The following is a 20,432-nucleotide window of genomic DNA, read 5'->3' as shown; positions in this document are numbered from 1 at the left end:
AATTTACAGCCTCCAATAATTTGAAAATTTGGCTTTGAAATCAACATGCAGCCGACCGATTTCTGAGCCACATCAGTGCATTTGCTGTCAAACCCTCATATAAAAGGCAAGGCAAGGCAGCTTTATTTATATTGCACCTTACAACAGTATAAAACCGACCAAAGTGCTTCACAGAAATTAAAATATTAAAAAACAATACACAACATCAAATGCATAAAATTTAAAGCAACATTAAAAAAAGACTCACGCTGAGTTAAAAGCCAAATCATGAAAACAGGCTTTCAAAAGAGAGTTAGCCCTCTGGAGGCAGGCGTTGCAGATTTGCAATGTTAAAACCTACCTACCTGGTTACTCCACATACGTATTTCATGAGCATCTTTTAACTCAGAAGTACCCCTGAAGGACTTAGTGTTCGTCCTTTTATCAACACTTATTTTGAGCCTGAGAGGGTTAAAACCAGACAGTGAGGAGGCCGACCTAATGCTCAAAGGCACCACATTCCAGAGCCTAGGGGCCGCTCCGGAGAAAGCCCTGTCACATCTGAGCTTGCACCTTTTTTTGGGACTTCCAGGAGCATCCTATCAGCTGACCTCAGAGACCGTGCAGGGGAGTAAAAATCATCCCTTAGGGAAACCAGATCGACTTTCATCTGGTTTGTTAAGCAGATCACATTTAATTTTAATTTCTGTACAGTTTAGAATTAGAACTTTTTGTGGTTTTGGCACCATCTGCAGAACAAAAAAGTCTTCTTCTTTATCTTTAGTGTAATGCAACATGTGGAGAAGGGGTGAGAAGCAGAAAGGTGGACTGTAAAGGCCCAGGGAGAACAACCGTCCACGATGACTACTGTGAGCCTTCATCTAGACCTTCTTCGCTCCAGCTCTGTGAAGAAGCACCTTGTCTCTACATGTGGATAACGGCGGAATGGTCGCAGGTAAGAATGATAACACAATATAAAAAAATCACTCCTACTATCCATCAGTTTGTATTTTTATGAAGAGGGATTTTTCCTCTGACCTCTTTTTTCCTCAAGGTGTTCTTTTGTTTCATTTTTTTTTTAAATATGCAACTAGACTTTCTTTCTTGTAAGTAGGGATGCTCAATATTAGCTTTTTAACCGATATACCGATAATGTCTGACTTTTAATTTATGACTCCGATTCTAATATGTTGTGTCCCCCTCTCATTAATAATACTGACATCACATATCTCCTACCAAGTGGGAGGCTTCGGCCGATGGTGAAGTACCACTACTCTTATCCAGATAAGACTGCTCAGGCCTGCGGAGGCTCATGAAGTGTGGCTAGATCGACATCTGTCTACATTTCTAGGCTAAGGAGTTTCAATTTTGGGCGATAAATTCTATGAGTTTTCACAAGGCTTGGTCAGACTGCCATCTATCCCCCGTAGGTGCTCCGCCGCCGGAGCACGCACAAGATTGGCGCCTATGTGTACAGCTCCTGACTGACAGTTAAACCCACATAAGAGCCAACTTTTTAGGTCAGCACTGAGCTGTTCACTTCTACCTTCAAAGATGTCACCAAACATGTCTCATGTATACCAGGATGACTATACCATACCAATTTATTTATAAAGCACCGTTTCAAAATAGCATGGCAGCTAACCAAAGCAAGCGGTGCTTGCTGCAGAGCCACAAAGGCGGAGCTGCACCAGAAGGTGGAGCTGCACCACAGTCAGCCCCGCCCATTCCAGATTCAGCCCCGCCCATTCCATCAGAGTCAGTCCAATTCCTTCCAGTTGTCAGACTTGATAGCATTCTGGAACCAAAGAGGGTGTTATAGCTAATATCATCTAAAATGCAAGATTGAGGACGGAGTTGAGAGGTTAATTGAACAGTTTTTGTAAAGGTTCCATATAATTAAAAATCTAACTTTTGGAACTTTTTATCATGTTATATTGTCATTTCCTCATAAGAAACACGCCAAAGGCATTTTTGGCCTCATTCATGCATTTTCTTCCCATCTCAGCTTCAATTTGGTCTCCTTCCCCAAAGCGGGTCTGGTCTTGGTTCTCAAATCTGGATATTCTGTGAATTTTCTGACAAATTATTTCTGAAATGACTTCTACTGAGACACCGCCGGAAAAACCATACATCCCATCTACAAAAACACACTGGATGCCACAATTACATGTGACGCCACTAGCTTGATGTCAGCTCTAGTAGTGAGGTGGTCGTGCAGTCAGCTTGGCATGTAGTTTAGCGCAGGTTCGCCTCCCGGTAAGGGCGCAAACTTTTTTCTTCTTTTCTAGCTACACTTGCCATGTACTATGTTTTTAACAATTTATTGGTATACCGTTTAAAATATAATGACTAATGTGTTTTTTTAAATTTATTCGTTTATTTAGCCAGTGTGAGTCCATTTGTGAGCAGAGTTTGAACTAAAACGACCAAATGCAAAGAACTTTTAGAGGCATAAATATTTTGCAGAAAATAAACATTACAACTAAAATATAAACAAATTAATTGTTTCAGCTGGCTAAATAGACTGCTGCTGACCCCACTGAGAGTCAAACCAACATCAGCAGAGGGGAAAGCAAGACTTAAGTTTGACGATCGTGCCACTAGACTACCAGAGCCCACTAATCAATTGTCCTTAAATGCTGTTGTAGGCCACTTCTGTTGGAGCAGCTATGGACAGATGTTTACTGAAAGAAACCTTATCATTTCGGGATATATTCAGGCTTTGTCATGTAGCAAGTTATATTTATCTTGTTTAATTGGAGCATAGAACATAGCATTAACATTTGTAAACTAGTAATAGCCGTAATTCACGTGGGTCAGGTTAGTTTGCGATAAAATAAAATAAAAAACAGAAGAAGTCAGTGGGCTAGGCTGTTTGCGTGAGTGGGTGGGGCTGACTCTGGTGCAGCTCCGCCTTTGTGGTTCCGCAGCGAGCACCCTCTCAACCAAAGTGCTGTACATAAAAGAGCCAAATGCTTGAACAAATCAACAAAACACTAAGAACACCAAGAAACACCAAAGACTAAGAACGTAAAGCCTAATAAAACTTATCAGTCAGCTCCAGGAGAGAGAGGGAGACACACACATGTATTGCCAGGAATGTTTTGCACTCAGACTTTTCCATCAGCTGGGATTGTTGCAAAGCAATTCCCGACCAGGACAACAGAGGGCGTAGCATTATTCTCCTGCCACCATTACAGTCACGTATCCAGCCCACGATAGTGTACCGTGGTTCTCGTAATTTCTCGTAATTTCCATCAACGAAGATATTGCTTGCTGCAAATCTTTGTTCTTCTTTAGTCATAAGTGAATAAATGTTAACATTTTCAGACTTTTACCACGATGTGTTCTTCAATCTGTTCCATCTTTTTACTTTTTGAGGGAACAGTAGCAGTGCTGCAGGCGAATTTACAGGAAGCAGCATCCTGACCATTCACAAGCTTGAGGTCTACGTCACATTTGACGGATAGTTAAAACTTTGGGCATGTCTCCGTCACCCTCTGCGAGCCCGTCAGAGAGCTCTTAAGCTGTGTCGGTACGAAGACACCCAACGCCATTATGCGTCGGCAGAAGGGCTTTCCGACAGGCTCGCAGAGGGTGATGGAGACATGCCCCAATTTTTAACCATCTGTCGAAAGTGACAGAGATCGAAGCTTGTGATTGGTCAGGATGCTGCTTCCTGTAATTTCATCAACAGTACCACCATTGCTCCGTCAAAAACAAAAAGGTGTTTAGTAGCCGACACGGAACATCTTGAAGAATGCTTCACAGAAAAATTCCAAATATATAAATATGTATTCACTCGTGACTGAAGGAGTACGAAGATATGCAGCAATATTTCTTTCTGTGGACAGAAATGTCGAGAAACGTGAGTTTAGCGGTGCCGATCGCACAAAGAGGTGAAGGAGAATGAAGGACAAATTCCTCTGTGGTAATAACTTTCTGAAATACATTAAAACAATGTAAACACAATAATAAATGCACTACTGTGAACCAGATACGTGACTGTAATGGTGGCAGGGTACCTCAGAAAAGCGCTACGCCCTTTGTAGTCCTGGCGGGGAATTGCATTGCAACACTCCCTAGGTTACGAGAATTCTGAGAGCAAAAGTCTCTATCAAAGTGTGTGTGTCTCTCCGTCACAGAGAAGTATAAATTAGGCTTTACGCCGATGCATAATGACATTGCATGTCTCTGTACCATCGCAGATGGAGTAGTATAAACTAGGCCTAACAACTCCCAGGGGGTGGGTGAAAGATTGGTTTGTAGACAAGCTATGAATTAATGAAGCTCTCACTACGATTTAAAGTCTCCAAATGTTTTCTGTTGGAATGAAAATAATTCCAGAGATGAGAAGCTGAGATTGCTGGGACCTAGATGACTGAGCACATTCACCAACTTTCATTCATTTGTTTAAAAGTAAATTATTCAAGTAAATTCTGGAATTAGCTTTGCCCCATTCCCACTCTAAACTCTAGTGTGTGTTTTTATAGTGTTCTGCCAGCTGTGGTGTTGGCTTCCAGCAGCGTATTGTCTCCTGCTCTGCAAGGCCCTCTTCTTATTCCACTCAGCAATTCTATCCTCCATCCTCCTTTACAAGCAAAAGCTGCCCGGAGCCTCAACCCCCTGCCACCCAGCCATGCCTCCTCAGAGAGTGCTCACACACCACCTACTGGAAGGTTGGACCATGGACCATGGTGAAGCAAGAAAACACTTCTTAGACAGCCAAACAAACATGTTTTAAGCTTTGGAACTGTACTTTTTATTATTCATGTGTATTTATCAGTGTTCCCAGACATGTGGCGCAGGAGTGATGGAGCGCAAAGTAGAGTGTGTTACCTCCAAAGAACAGCCGTCCAAACACTGCCGTCCATCAGAAAGACCCAAATCCCGAGCTGCTTGTCAAGATAGACAATGTGAGCCTCCCAATTTCACTGTAAACTTCATCCAACCATCTTGTTCCCCTTATCTAATCTCGAAACATGCTGCCAACATAGAATATTCAACATTAAATGGAGTATGTTGTGTGCATGACCAAATCCATGTCTGATTGCATTCAGCTTTGTGCTTCGGTTTACACTTTAGGGAAAACATCGGGCTCCACTTAAAGCCTCTGGAGGTGATAATTTAGTGGAACAATAAACAGAAAGTTAGCAGTTTTCTGTAAACGTCGATACGGCCATATCCTTTGGTTTGGCCAGTTTCTGAGGATGTCTAGAGTTCGTGCTGCAGCTTTAGTTGTGCAAGCCGGAGTTTGACTCACACACATTTCGAGTGTTTCAGTACTTGCACACTGGGCTAATTATTCCAGACTTAGTTTCTGCCAAGTCAGGTATGAGTGAAATTAAAAAAACATGCTTGGGTGACAGCTTTTAAGGTGGTCAGGGGCTGATAAATGAGAGCTAGGCTATTCCCCACACACAAAGTGGCTCAATATGATGTTTTTGTCAAGTTTTATTGAAATAAACTCACCTTTTTCACATTTCCTTTCCAAGGCCAGCTGCTCACTTCATGTCGAGAGGTCCAGATGAGGCAAGGTGTCAGGATGGATGGGGAATTTTACCTGAAAGTCAAGTCTCGTATCTTACAGGTGTGTGTTCAGTCAGACTTAATCCTGCACACATCATGATTCCAACCAGCAGCTTCCACATGCAAGCTTGTCTGATGCTTTGATGTGTTTGCATTTAGATTTACTGTGCTGAGATGCAGACTGATTCTCCTAAAGAGTATGTGACTCTGCGCAGTGGTCAGACAGACAATTACTCTGAGGTGTATGGACACAGGTGTGTGTGTGTGTGTGTGAGGCAGATCTGACTTAAATGCAGATTAGCTTACTGCTTTTGTCCCAAACCCACCCTAACACTCATTTTCCCTACCACACAGGTTGCTGAACCCCTTTCAATGCCCGTATAACGGCAGCCGCAGACAGGACTGCGACTGCAGAAATGACTATCCTGCAGCAGGATACACACTCTTCCACAAGGTTCGCCTTGACTTGAACTCCCTGAGGATAATGAGTGAGTAATTACTCAGCGATTACCTTCTACTGTCTACTGTAATGAGACCACACATCGATGTTGTTTTAAACCTTCACACGCCTTGTTCCCGTTGTTCTAACAGAGACTCACCCAAAAGCCTGCTCAGATGCAGCACACAGAGCTCTCTTCCTCACACTCCTTCTGCTGAAGTCAAAATAATGAACCTAATGAACTCTTGAGTTCACATCACCAGGGCAGGGCTTAAATCTAGACTTCTGCATGCAAACACATGAACAGTCAATGGAAGGAATGCACGCTTTGCAAATATTTGATCAAACACTTATTTATACTTGCATGCAACATCCTACTTGTCGTAACTCCAGGTACTTTTCCTCTTGTTTTTTGCACTCAGCTCCATTATTCCTTGTTGTTTTTAAACATGTGTTTGATTAGAGAAGATGGGTTATTGCATTTAGTATTTGTGTTTGCGTAAATGGAGTGTGAGTTGTGAGCCTGTCATCCTCCCAAACCCCTTCATCTGGTCTGGGTCCTTCCCAGCCTCCCTATGCATGGTACTCATGTGGCCTTCAGGTGCCTTTAAACAGGTCTGAGGTGGAATAATGAGTTCAAGATGAAGATGGGGTAAGGGGTGTGACCAAGTTGCTAATTCGGTGTGTGTTTTGCCTATCTTTGGTTCCACAGGCGCTAAAAAGATGGTGGGAAAACACAACGCTAGAAGTGAATTTTATTATCATATTTCAGTGCAAATGCAAAATTACAACACTTTTTTTTTTATAAAGGGGGCCAGTGCTCACTGGAATCATTTGAAGTACCCTTAGCACTTGTATGTTTGCAACTCTGTCACAAGTTTTTTGACAGTGGAGCATCAAATGAAGAAGACAGAATCTGCAAAAGACTGAAAGACATTTTCCCTGTACCGTAATTCCCGGACTATAGAGCGCACCTCAATATAAGCCGCACCAACAAAAAAAGGGTTTTCTACACACACGCCACACTCAAATACAAGCTGCGGTGCAGCAGCCACATGCAGGTCTACGGTGCACAGCGCATGTACGGCCATAACATGAGATAATTAGACAGAAAGACACTACACGGAGGTTTTTCGTTGTTGTTTTAATTCAACAAAACGAATTTTAAACACGGGTGAACGTGCCTGCAAGTTTAGAAAAGAAAACAGCACTGATAGCATTCATATTTCTGGATGGTTATAAAATAAAAACAGAACTGACACGTTATTACCGGTAATTTGCTTGTTTAGAAGAAAAGAACAGCGCTGACACAGCATTAATAAGCCCTGGATGATTAGAAAATAAAAACTGCACACAAAACATGCCTGGTTAGTAAATAAAACACACTTGCCTACCAGAAGAAGTCATTCGCTCTCATCTTCCTCTTGCGCACTAAAGCCATTAAAGTCCTCTTCTTCAGTGTCGGAGTTGAACAGCCTCAGGAGAGCTTCGTCACATACCTTTTCTGTGGCGATGTCAGTGTCGCTGTCCGTGTTGCTGTCATCATCCCCGGGTGAAGCTGGCTTGAATGAGCTCTTCCCGCTGCCGTCTCCAGCGCCGAACCATGGATTCATTCATGCCAAGCTTACGTGTGGCAGCACTGTTTCCCTCCTTTACTGCCAGATCGATGGCCTTCACCTTAAATGCGGCATCATATGAACTCATACGTGTAGTTACCTTGATGAGGGGGTATGGATTTGAAACAAGTTCTTCGTCGTGCCGGCTGCTTGCATGTGCTAAATTAAAATGAGCACTTTCTTCAATTTCCACTTTTGTCTTCCACCTGTTTCACTTTCTGCTAAAGCGTCCCCTGCAGGTGAAGGAAAATCTTCAGTAAAGCCGCACCTCATTATAAGCTGCATGGTTCAAAGCGTGGGAAAAAAGTAGCGGCTTATAGTCTGGAAAATACGGTAGTTTGGTGAAACATGAAGAAAAGCTAAGGTCAAGGTCAAGACCAGGTTTACAGTTGTGTAAGCAACCCCAAAGTTCTGAACATGAAGGCAAAAAATGGCAAAACAGTCAATCAAATGAGAATTAAAAGTTGAATTGCTGAAAACATACATGTAATACTAGCATACCGTAGATAAAAGTCTAAATAAAAGACAAGAGTAAGGACAAAACTCAATAAAAAGAATGGTTCAACTACTCAAATCAACCTGCAGTAAAAGCTAGATCAAATAAGTGGGTCTTAGGGACTTGAAATGCTCCAGATAATGCATGGTCCATAGTTGTAATGGAAGGCTTATCCACAACAGAGGACCAGGCATCTCCCTTGGCTTTTAAAGTAGCTTTCCAGAGTTTTCCCCTTTCAGAAATTTTGTATGATTTTTCAGAAATCCATAAAAGTGATTGTCTCATCATGTACTGTGATATAATATAAGCAATACGTCATTTTTTAAAGTTTTTGCTAAGCATGCCCCCTGCTCTGCAGAGCTTTATGCAATAGGAAACTGAGCGCTGACCAGAACTAAAGCCTGGTTCATGCTTCTCCATCAGCTCCGCAAGGGACAGACACGCACGGACTGATGGAAGCATTTTTCTCTCATACTTCTCCGTCTCCTGGAGAGTGTTGAAAAGCAATTCCCCGCCAGGACAACAGAGGGCGTAGCGCTGTTCTGTGGTATCATGTCATTATCCGGTCCAAGATAGTGTGTTTAAGTTGTGTTTTTTGTATTTAAGAGACTTTTTACCACAGACAAATTTGTCTCTCATTCTCGTCCACCTCTTCATGGGCTCGCCACCTCTAAACTCATGTTTCCTGTAATTTCCGTCCACAAATAAAACGCTTGCTGCACATCTTTTCACTCCTCCAGTCACGGGGAATTAAACGTTCATATTTTGAGTTTTTTCGCAAGGTATTCTTCAAGCTTCTCCTTGTCTACCGCTAGTTATTCTCAGCTCTCTTTATGTTTTTGAGGGCGCAATGGCAGCAGTGGAGATGACAGTGGTGCCCTGACCAATCACAAGCTTGCATTCTCCATCTTGACGGACGGATGTTTAAAAAAGAGAGCTCGACTCTGTCCATCCTTGCGGGCCTGCTGGAGAGCCCCGCAAGGACGGATAATGGCGTTGTGTGTCTCCGCACTGACGCAGACGGAGAAGCATGAATCAGCCTTAACTAATGGCTTTAGACTACCGTTTATGTGCTTCAAATTTAAGGAAGTACCTCGGCTGATGCAGAGTTGATGAACTTTTCACGGACAAGTAAATCTTTAAAATATAAATATATGAAAACTCAACATTACATTAGAATAATACTTGTAAACAACATGTTTTAGCTCTGCTTGTCGGCTACAGAAGTACATTTATAATCAATAAACATGAAGTCGCCATCTTAAAAAAACGGATCGACTGACTGTTTCATATGCTTGTCAGGCACTAGATGGTGTCATTGGATGAGAGAAATACTCCTGAAAGATATTTTAAATGAGTCTTGACATTGACCTCATGTTTCTGGCAGGAGTGTCAGGGGCAATGTGAAGAGATTTAAAAACAAACAATAAAATCTTAAAATGAGTCCTGTAGCCTATAGGGAGCCAATGCTCAGAGGCCAGTACTGGGGTGATATGGTCATGCTTTTTGGTGCCAGTCAGCAAGTGTGCCACTACATTTTGAACAAGTATTCTGTTTAAGGATGACTGCTCCAATCCAATGTAGAGAGAGTTGACGTAGTCCAGATGACATGAAACAAACAAATGAATGACATGCTCAAAAACTTGAGCCAGATTATATTGTTTTACCTTTGCCAGCAGCCATACATTATAGAAACCTGACTGGACTGCTGCAGTCAGCTGTCTATTCAATCTTAAAACACTGTTGAGATAGAGTCCAAGGTTTGTTTTACATTGGATCTTACAAAGGGACTGACCACCATTTAGAACATCCTGATTGCCTAAAATGAAGATATCTGTCTTTGACTCATTTAATTTCAAAAATCTGATGGACATCCATTGGTTAACATCAATCAAGCAACCTATTAATGAACCAGTTGAGTTAGAGGCAAGAGGCAAATAAAAGCTGACTGCAAAACAGTGGAAAGTAAAAAAAATAGAACCTAATGGCAGCATAATACAATTAGAAAATGTCAGCACCAGAATGGAGCCTTGGGGTACACCACTAGTCGAAGATGCTGATTTAGAGGTAAACAGGCCCAATTGCACAGAAAAAGACCTAAGCCATCCCTCCTTGTAGAGCTGTAGCTCCGGTAGACAAAAGAAACATCAAAGATTAAACTGGTCACAAGAAGGTAGACTTCATCTAACTAAATTGGTATTTTGAAATTCTTTATTGCTTTTATCACAGTTTGTTTATAAACTCTAGGAATTTTTACTCTGAATGTCCGATCAACAGTTGATAATTTAACTGACCCCAGAACTGTCCAAAGAAATTCTACAATAGACGGTACAATAGGTGTGTTAGTGACCTTAAAGAGCCACCGATAACAGTTTTAATATTCACTTTGATCTTGGTTCGGTCCATGTGTGTTTTTTTTTTCTTTTTGCTTGTGCATTTGTTTGTTACACATACATTTATAACTATTTTTTAAAGTTAATGTTAGAATTTTGAGCTGTATTTGGTTTTCTCGCCTCCATTTGCCATGTTGTTGATTCTGGTTTCATGTCTGTAGAAAGTGAAATAGCTACCGTTTATTTATAAAAATGACAAAAGATCTTAAATTAGGGTCAACAGGTGATTTATGTGATATCCGATCTGTTTGATCTCTTTACTTTACCTCCCAGCTTTACTTCCTCCTCTAAAAGTCTTTCAAGTGAAGCAAACACATCTGGCCAAGTGACTTCATTTATCTGTGTGGTTGCTTCTCCTAACAGATGCGTTCTATCTGTTTACCTCTGCTGTTGCTCAGCGTGTCTCTTAATGTGTATCTTTGCTGTTCATCAGTCACAGACCTCCACTTCTCCCAGACTCTCCATGGTCGCCCTGTGCCCTTTGCTACAGCAGGAGACTGCTACAGTGCAGCTAAGTGTCCACAGGTTTGTGGAAGCTAAAAATGTGTCCCTATCTGTGTTTCCGCATGCACGGTAATCTCTCAGATTAAATAACTCAGTTTGATATGTGCTTTCAGGGCCAGTTCAGTATTAATCTGATTGGCACTGGCCTCAAAGTGGCTCAGGTTACTAAATGGACTTCTCAAGGGAACTATGTTTCTGTCAAAGTCCACAGATCAGAGGTAAGAAGTTTCGGCAGATTTGTGTAACAGTGTCTGATTCACCAAACAAGAATCCTTGCGGCATTTGTAAAGTGTGTGTTCACTGTGGAAAGAAAACGCCTTCTCACCCACTTTTTTCTCTCTCATTGAACTCAATGTGTAGGACGGAACAAGAATCTACGGTCGCTGTGGCGGTTTCTGTGGGAAGTGCATTCCTCAAGCTCACAACGGCCTACTCCTAACAGTCCACTGAGACACGCTGAGACCAAACTCCTACATCAGTTTTCAAGCAGATAGTCCAGAAAACACAAGATGGATCCTGTCCTGCTGTTGGTTGTCCAATTGGTCGTTAAGCATCAACGTTAAAACCCCACAGTGACTTCCTGTCCAGCTAAAGTGCTACAACACTGCAGCACCACAGGTCACTGCAAGGTGCTTTGTTCAGCGTGGTCTATTTTCTTGGCAGGATTTTTTTCACAGCTCATCTGGGCTCTTTCATTACCATTCAGTAACCAAAATGAATAAATCCATCAACAACAGTTAGAGAGCAGGATTTAGGGTGAGACTGCTAATCTTTACAGTATTTTTACACCGAAACATCATTATGCATTGCAGGGTGAAATGTTTAAATGCCTGTCTGCTTTCTATAAACTCAAAGTATTATTAACATTTTCACCTGGCTGCAGCTAAACACTGACATCTTCTCAGACCTGCCTCGTGTCAGAGGTCAAAGAGAACACTTGGAGCTTTGAGAAGCAACCATACTATTTTATTTCTATAGCCAGTGTTATGTGTTCTTACACTTTGTCTGATGTTTTCAGGTATTTTATAACACTGAACAACCAACTACTGACATTAATAGAATGACACTGGCTTAAAAACCGTGCAATGAGGAAAACATGTACAAAGTTCTGATTCTTTCCCCGACTTCACACTGGAGGCATCAGCGGCGTGGAACGGCAGCGGAACATCGCTGCTTCAAATAGAATCCATTATAGTCAATAGCCAGGGTGTCCAATTGTGGTCTTGGAGGGCCGGTATCCAGCACATTTTGTTCCCACACACTTAATTCAGCGGCTGAAACCCCTGTGCAGCAGCTCATCGGGCTCTGCAGAAGCCTGTTAATTATCTGCTGATTCAAATCAGGTCTACTGAAACAGGGTTGAAACTAAAACCTGCTGGGTAACAGCCCTCCATGCCCAGAATTAAATACCCCTGGTCTATGGGTTGATTCAAACCGGCCGCAAAGTGGATTTTTTCAGGTGCATCTTGCGCCGCTATAGACCAGATTAGGTTCTACATAGTATTGCCGCGAGATGCTTCTGGATCATGTCAATTTCCGAAGTTAATATATGGCTAGACAGGATATCAAACACGGTTTCAGTGTAAAATGTCCTGTAGTTTTCTAAATAAAACCATTGCAGCAATGCCATTTCATATCTATGTAGATTATGTCTATATGTGTGGCCTACAGGTATGTTTACTTCCAACAATGATGTGTTTTTCATGGCTTTGATCCTGGCAGTGACATCAAACAATGGTTTCCTTTTTCTTCTTATTTGGTTTATTGGTGGATGGCATAAACAAAGGATCTTGCGAGCCTGGTGAGGAAGCCGCTCAGTGGCTGAGACTCTCGGTGTGGATTGGCACGCAGCTAAGCATTCGAGTTAACCGTTCCGTGGTGCTGATGCCTTCGGTGTGAAGTCGGGGGTTTTGTCTCGTTTACATAACTCTAGGTATTTTGAAAAGTAAATGTTTTTAAGTTCTGTTTTTAAAAAAACTGTCCGTATGATTTTAACAAAAGTGAAATATCAAATACCTGTGTGAAGTTCATATTTAAATACAAGGGAGGAATACCCTTAATTTGGGCAAAGGTTCTCAAAAATGACTACAATTATTAGCTTCTGATAGAAAATAGACGTGGAAATGCTCTGTTCAGACTAGCCTGACAGATCTACATCACACTGTCACCTAACATTCACGGATTCACCCATCTTGGCTCACGACAGGGAAGGTTGTTGTTATTTTAGTGTTCAGGAACCAACAATGTCTTGGCTAGTAGAAGCCAACCATTAGCATTAATGACTTCACCACAGAGCACAACTATTCCAGGCTTGTGTTATTTGTGACATCAATGCTGCAAAGCAAACAGTCAGTGGTAGAGTTGCGTTGCTGTTAGCCAATCAGAGGCGAGATGTCTAAATATCAGGAAATAATACTCCAAATCTTGCTGTCGGAAGCTACTTTTTCCTCCAGCTGAATTCTGCTTCCTCAAACAGGCGCACTGGAGCTTTTTTTCCCCCAAAGAACCTCTTACAAGGCATTCATTTCCGCTATAGACCACTGCAAATATAACAAAAATATGATTAATGTTGACCTTTAACAGGGAGTTGATGAAAGTCAGCACGGTGGTGTTTGATTCATAGCATACCGATCAGTCTGTGATCTGTGACCTGTGACCAGAACACACCTGACAGCATTTGAAGCTTAAAACAAAAGTGAGTACCAGCAGGAGGATGTTTCGCTTGATGATCGTTCTCCTCGCGTTTAATTATGTTGCTCCTTCCATGGATGCTCGATCCTTTCAAGTTGAGCCTCATCTACTTGGACTTTCCATCAGAATTCAATAGAACACCAGTTGGTATTACTTAAAGGAGAAATAACATTTCCAAACTGAAGAGTTTGCTTTGGTCTTTGTTACTTTTGACCCATACAGTTTAAAATTTACTTCTTTTTTTTTTGCATCCGCGTTCTTCTCACCATAAAGTCTGCATGCGTAATGATTGACTGAATTCAACATAAAATCTGTTTTTAAAAAACATCTGGAGCAGTGTGGTCGAAGCCTTAATGTGAATGATTACCACACAGTGAAGTTCTCGTCTGTTACACCATGGCAGTACCAGATGTGAGGTCTCTCACCTCACCTCAGCTGCTGTCTATACCTACAACCCCCTACCTCTCACTAACACCCATACTCTGATGAGATATGTAATATATTTATTTTAAACCATATTTATTCTCTACTGACTTATAAATGTGTTCTCTTTGTACAATGGCTGCTTCCAGCAGAGAAACCACTGTCTGCTTTGGTGAAGTTACGTACTCCCCTCCTGTTTGTGTTAAATTGCCACTAACTATAAGCAGTGTCTGTTAAATGGTGCTTTTTGACTACTGGAATTACCTCTAATCTGAAGAAGGAAACACCAACAGTGGCAGAGGTTTGGTAAACTGACACAACTAGGCAGATGTTTGATGTTCACGCAAACTAGGTCAACATCCTATCAACGACATATCTAAAATGTGATGCTGCGTGTTTGCTAGCTAGATTAGCTCAGCTGCTACATGAGGAAATGTCCATCTAGGGAACTTTTCCTCATAAACAACATTTGGTTTGACATCTACTACATGGTGGCGCAGTGGTTAGCACTGTTGCCTCGCAGCACGAAGGTCGCAGGTTCAAAACTCGCCTTTCTGCGTGGAGTTGCGTGTTCTCCCCATGCATGCGTGGGTTTTCTCCGGGTACTCCGGTTTCCCCCACAGCTCACAACATGCCCTATAGGTTGAAAAAATAAATTGTAAGTCGCTTTGGGAAAAAGTGTCTGCTAAGCACATAAACATAAACAACAACATTTGTCTACCCTAACATGCTGATGCTAAGCTCTAACCAAAGTTAGTACATAGATGTATATTAGACTTTCTTCTCAATCAATGCAGCTTGTTTTGATTTAAAAAATAAAAGGCTGAAAATGATAAAAACCATTGAGAAGCCAGAGGAACCTTTGGCCATCATTCGTTTTTATTCTGGCCAATTAAGATCTGTATCAGAAATTTGTACCATATGTGATGCACTGTGTGCCATTAATTTTGTAGAGATGTAATCCAGAGATTGTGTTTATAACCGCTGAGTGTGGTAACTTATGGTATATGTGTATGTTTTAATATTCATACTTGAATTGTAAACAGTGTGCTATAATAATGAATGGATATTGGTACTGAATACTTGGACAGTGTGGCTGTTTGCTCTGCTTTATCCAAAGATGTTTTAATAAAGGATCTTATGTAAATAATGGATGGATGAATGGAAGAGTTTATACTTCTGGTGCTACGACTACCAATCGTACAGTTACTGTATGTCTTATTATACTAATATAAATAATAAAACATGCTTTTTAGCCATTTAATGACTTCATATTTTTTTCTCTTATAATGTAACCCTTTCCTAACATTTTAGACATCATCTTTCTGAATTTAATGGCAGTTTTTAATAATTGCAACCACCTAAAGGGTCTGCTCATCCGATTCAAACAGCTGGACAGAAGATGTTTAATTAACGTTGACAGCGTCTGTGCCCAGGAGTCAGCAAACCTTCACCTCACAGATGTTTAGCTTTCACATCAGGCATCATTTAGCCTTCAAAGTATGTCAGAAGATTCTAATTAGGTGTCAGATTCAAGGCTAGCCCTGAAGAAAATATCTAAAACTTGACAGCGTTCAAGGTCTGACACCAAATTGAACTTGTTTACTAGACATTTTACAAAAATTTGTTCAATTCAAAATATGTGAGTTGTAACTCGGATCTTTCCGATCCCTACAGCCGAGTTTTGTTCCGCCACAAAGCCGGTTTAATAACAGAGGGCAGTGGGTCAGCTCCGGCTGGGTGTTAGTGCTCACCACATTGTGGCTCCATGTGGATTCACTTACTGGTGCTGGCTAAACTTCCACAACACCACTTTCAAGAGCTCAGCTCCACTTTAGAGTCATATAAACACAGCAAATACCCTTTTAAATGATTATTGCTCGTGTAGATGTGCTCTGGAGTTGACTCCTCAAAATGTAACGCCAAATCGAAGACTGAGGTAAGCTCTAGAGAACTTATGGAAAACAGGATTTTAATGTCACCCAACTGGTTCATTATTAACGGTACTTCAGGGAAAGACTAACAGTTGTTATTCCCTCTAGCGTTCCAGGGAGATAGCTTTGACATTAACTGAAAACAGATACTGTGTTCCCCCATGAGCTGCTTTCATTGCTCGCCAATAAACTGCTTTGGTTCCAAAAATTTCTAAGAATTTGGAAAAAGTCCCAGAGCCCAACAACAGTTTGTTTCTGTACGTTTTCTCAAAAGCAAATATTTCTGTGAAAATTGCTTCCTACTAACTATTAGACAAATATCTTCCTTCGCCTGTTTGTTGTGAGCATAAACTAGGCATCCATAATGACTCGGTTAAAAAACACAAACCATGAGAGTTCTCATAAAAGACACTAATGATTGATGTTTACCGTGAGGCTCAGTTTGCTTTGAGGTAAGAGCGCAGACATTCCAGCAGAGTCAGCAGCTGCAACCTGCCTGAAAGGGCAGAAACAACCAGCAACTGCACCTACGCTGAAACTCCAAGCTCCGGTTCATCTGATCACATATCACTTAGAGAGGGTTCTGTAAGCTTGTTTCAGCCAAATGTATACGTAGAAAACAATCCCATGTGCCACCTGACCATTTATTATGTTACATATTTATTTATTGAAATATACTGAGAGCGCTTTGAGTTTGAAAAGCAGTGTAGTTAAAGGCCAAAAGCTTTCACCCAATTACCCTAAAGATATCTTATTCCACTCTGGAGAAACACTGACCCTCAGTGCTTAAAAACTGGCATTACGTCCACTGTCAGACCAGCGCAACAAAAGAAAACCAAGCTGGTGTTATGGACAGTAGTGAACCTGATACTTGAGGGAGAATCTGATTTTAGTTAGTGCATGATAGATTCAGATTTACTGACAAATGGATGCATTGAGGCTGATTGTCTGAAATTTTCACAGTCATTTCATCTAAATGTAAATACCCTAAATGTAAAAATGCTTACAAAATGTTGGCTAATTCAAATATAAAGGCATCTCACTACCCAGCTCCTCTTGCCAAAGCGTTTCCAGGCCTGAAATTTAAAGAGGACCTTACATTGAGGATTGGATCTGCCCAGAGATCTATTTCAAGTGTGTTGTACCTGGAAAATCTCCTTAATCCTTCATGTAAACATGAAGCAGTTCTACACATTTTAAATCCAGATTTGCAGCCTAAAACCAGAAATGTCTTGGCAAAATAAAAAACAAACAAAAAATAAATAAATAAGGCTAAGCTACAGGACTGCATTAGAGGTGGAGTACCATCTCCATCCAGCTGGCGGAGCTCCTCATCAGCTGGTGTCTTTCAGTCGTGATCCAAACCCCATTATCATAGAGGGTCAGATACGAGTTTGCCTCCGCTCTTTCTTCTTCACAGCAATTCAGAGAAACACCATCATCTCTGCAGTAGAAGTCAGATAATCAATATACTGCTCCATCCTACCATCACTCATGAGTAAAATCCCAATACTCAAATGAAACCGCTCATTCTTTTCTGATTAAAAACATTAATTTAACATTTAGAACCTTTAATAAGTAAAACTGAATGCATTTTCTACAAGTATCTTTAGAAATTAAGCCAAATGAACTTTAGACAACCAAACACCCCAACAAACATGACTTGCATTAGTTGTAGTTCTTGAGTTTGAAAACTAATGTGCGATCACTTATTATTAAGTTTTTTTCTAAACTTTATTAAGCAATTTATGATCCTAGAATTTAACTATTTCACTTTCTATTTTCAGTCTAGTCTGCCGGTTTTGTGTTGTTGAACCTTCAGGTTGTTAGGATGGTTAACCAGCAGGTGGCAGTAAAGCACCAAAAGCAGCTGTTTTAAAACCAAGACTCCTTCATAGCCTTTCCTCTATAGCATGTACAAAAACCTTGGTATCATCCATGTAAAAGAAGATTTATAAAAGTACACTTTCAGGTACTGGTCTAAAAACAGCTGTGTGCACAAACATGCAGTTTACAAGCTCAGCAGTCTTGGAAGAGAATTTCTCAGTGGTAGCACTTTAACAAGGAGGAGTTTAAGCAAGCTCAAATCTTTGTATACATCACATATGCTTACACACGACTCCCTCCCAGCTCTCTCTCTCTCTCTCTCTCTCTCTCTCTCTCTCTCTCTCTCTCTCTCTCTCTCTCTCTCACACACACACACACACACACACACACACCTCCTATATTGAAGCAGTTGGCCTTGAACAGTATCAGTTTCATCTTTTGATGCACCATGACCACGTCAACATCTTTGAAACCACACGATTTAACTGCTCTCTCTCTGCCAACTGGTCCATTGTCAGCAGGAGCTGAAGGCACTTTGCCTCGTGGGACATCATACAGTGAGCTATGGCAGCTAATACTTCTGAGGGAAAAGCCATCAGCTTTTACTTTAACTGACTTCGACTGAATGAGGCCATTTTTAGGTATTATGTTGCTTGTCTACTGTGTCTATTTTGTAACAGCTGCATATGATGTGGGAGGGGAGGACTGCAGCCCTGATCCGACGCTGATCTGTGCGGCCGTTGTCAGAAGTGGCTACGGTTGAACTGGAGGTGATATGAAGGAGTGGAGCGGGTTATTGCTTGACCCCAGGGGTCTGGAAGTATGTACCAATAGCTCAAATGCACATGTGGTGTGGTGAAAAATGGATTACCATTGTTTGGCCCATGAATGTGAAAATCCTGCTTGAGTCAAGGCTGAACTCACTCAGGCATCTTAGCGAATGCGTTACAGAAAAGTATTTCCTTGGTTTATTTTACTATGTTTGTGCCAAGCATATGTTTTAAAGCTGTGTTTCCTTGTCGAGGCTATAAAGGCGAGTCATTTAGGAAATGTGCACATCATGACCAGTGGCAGTGTTTTTGTTCTAGAGAATACTTTCCCATTGTAAAAAGTCAGGCTGTTAAGCAGCCTGGAAAATGTTGCCCCATGTCAGCAGAGTTGGACTGACAGAGGCAAAGGCCAGGCCCAGCTTCACAAACCAGCAGGCAAGCCTCTTCATAACAAAGGTGTGGGTAATTGTTTCTAACTGCTCAACACTTCATCCAAGCAAGCTTTCTGGGTATTGTCAACACTGGTGTGGCTCAAAGATACATAAAACCTATATAAAGTCATTTTTTGTTTAAACAGTGTGTGTGAGATGCTGTGAATACTTGTTTGGGAGAACTTGATACTTTTTGACCACATACCAGCATCACTGAATTTAATGTCTCTGGGGTGCTGGCCAATAGAAAACCTTAGTCTCCTCCCCTTCCTGACAGCTCATGGGTCCCCAGAACAAAAAAATAATAAAGAATATGAGCGAACGGGGCTATAAAGGTTATTTTCTGGTCCACCACCCTGAGTCACAGACATGGACTAAATTGTTGGTACCCTTCGGTTACTGAAAGAAAAACCCACAATGGTCACAGAAACAACTTGAATCTGACAAAATAAATAAATAAATAAAAATTATATGAAACTGAACCAATGAAAATCAGATCACTACTTTTCAACCATGCTTCAACTGAATTATTTAAAAAATTTTTTTTTTCAAAACTCATGGAAATGGCCTGGACAAAAATGATGGTAGCCCTAACTTAATATTTTGTTGCACAACCTCTTGAGGCAATCACTGCAATCAAACAATTCCTGTAACTGTCAATGAGACTTTTGCACCTCCAAGCAGGTATTTTGGCCCACCTCTCATGAGGAAACTTCTCCAGTTGTCTCAGGTTTGAAGGCCGCCTTTTGCAGACAGCATGTTTCAGCTCCTTCCATAGATGCTCAATAGGATTGAGATCAGAGCTCATAGAGGGCCACTTTAGAATAGTCCAATGTTTTCCTATTAGCCACTCTTGGGTGTGTTTAGCTGTGTGTTTTGGATCATTGTCCTGATGCAAGACACATGACCTACAACTGAGACCAAGCTTTCTGACACTGGCCAGCAGATTTCTCTCTAGAAACCATTGATAGTCTTGATTTCATTGTACCCTGCACAGATTCAAGACACCCTGAGCTAGGTAGCAAAGCAGCCCAGAGGCTTGTCAACATGTAGTTCAGCATAATCCAGTCTGGACTTTTATTGGAATAATTAACTGACCTCAGTGCACTGTTCATTTGGAATGCTTGCTTTGTAAAGTACCTTGAGAGAAACTGTTCCAATCCATCCATCCATCCATTTTCATCAGGGGTCGGGTCATGATGCTCAGGCCACCAAAACAGATCCCCTTGGCTGTTCCTAAAAATCCTGTCCATAATAGAATAGAATAGAATAGAATACACTTTATTGATCCCACAGTGGGGAAATTCACTTGTTACAGCAGCATCAACACTTAAGAGAATCATTTGAAGAAAATGCATGCACGTACACATAGGCAGTACTCTAGTATTGTAACCTTC

The 20,432-nt window shown here is 41.3% G+C and overlaps 1 protein-coding gene across 2 annotated transcripts in view; it reads left to right on the top strand.

The window, feature by feature from the left end:
• Positions 1-11,601, top strand: part of LOC107388497 (A disintegrin and metalloproteinase with thrombospondin motifs 20) — a 135,466-nt gene extending 123,865 nt beyond the window's left edge. For both annotated transcript variants that reach the window (XM_054732877.2, XM_054732878.2), the window contains 9 exons: positions 764-934; positions 4,476-4,679; positions 4,769-4,898; positions 5,478-5,572; positions 5,671-5,765; positions 5,866-5,999; positions 10,889-10,980; positions 11,073-11,177; positions 11,320-11,601. In XM_054732877.2, the coding sequence (XP_054588852.1) occupies positions 764-934; positions 4,476-4,679; positions 4,769-4,898; positions 5,478-5,572; positions 5,671-5,765; positions 5,866-5,999; positions 10,889-10,980; positions 11,073-11,177; positions 11,320-11,409 (1,116 nt within the window). In that variant the 3' untranslated portion in view covers positions 11,410-11,601. The remainder of the gene's footprint in view (positions 1-763; positions 935-4,475; positions 4,680-4,768; positions 4,899-5,477; positions 5,573-5,670; positions 5,766-5,865; positions 6,000-10,888; positions 10,981-11,072; positions 11,178-11,319) is intronic.
• Positions 11,602-20,432: the final 8,831 nt, after the last annotated feature.

The sequence above is a fragment of the Nothobranchius furzeri genome, chromosome 4 (assembly GCF_043380555.1).
Source record: "Nothobranchius furzeri strain GRZ-AD chromosome 4, NfurGRZ-RIMD1, whole genome shotgun sequence".
NCBI lineage: Eukaryota > Metazoa > Chordata > Actinopteri > Cyprinodontiformes > Nothobranchiidae > Nothobranchius > Nothobranchius furzeri.
The sequence above is the reverse complement of the archived record's forward strand: the minus strand, read 5'-3'. Positions and strand labels throughout refer to the sequence as shown.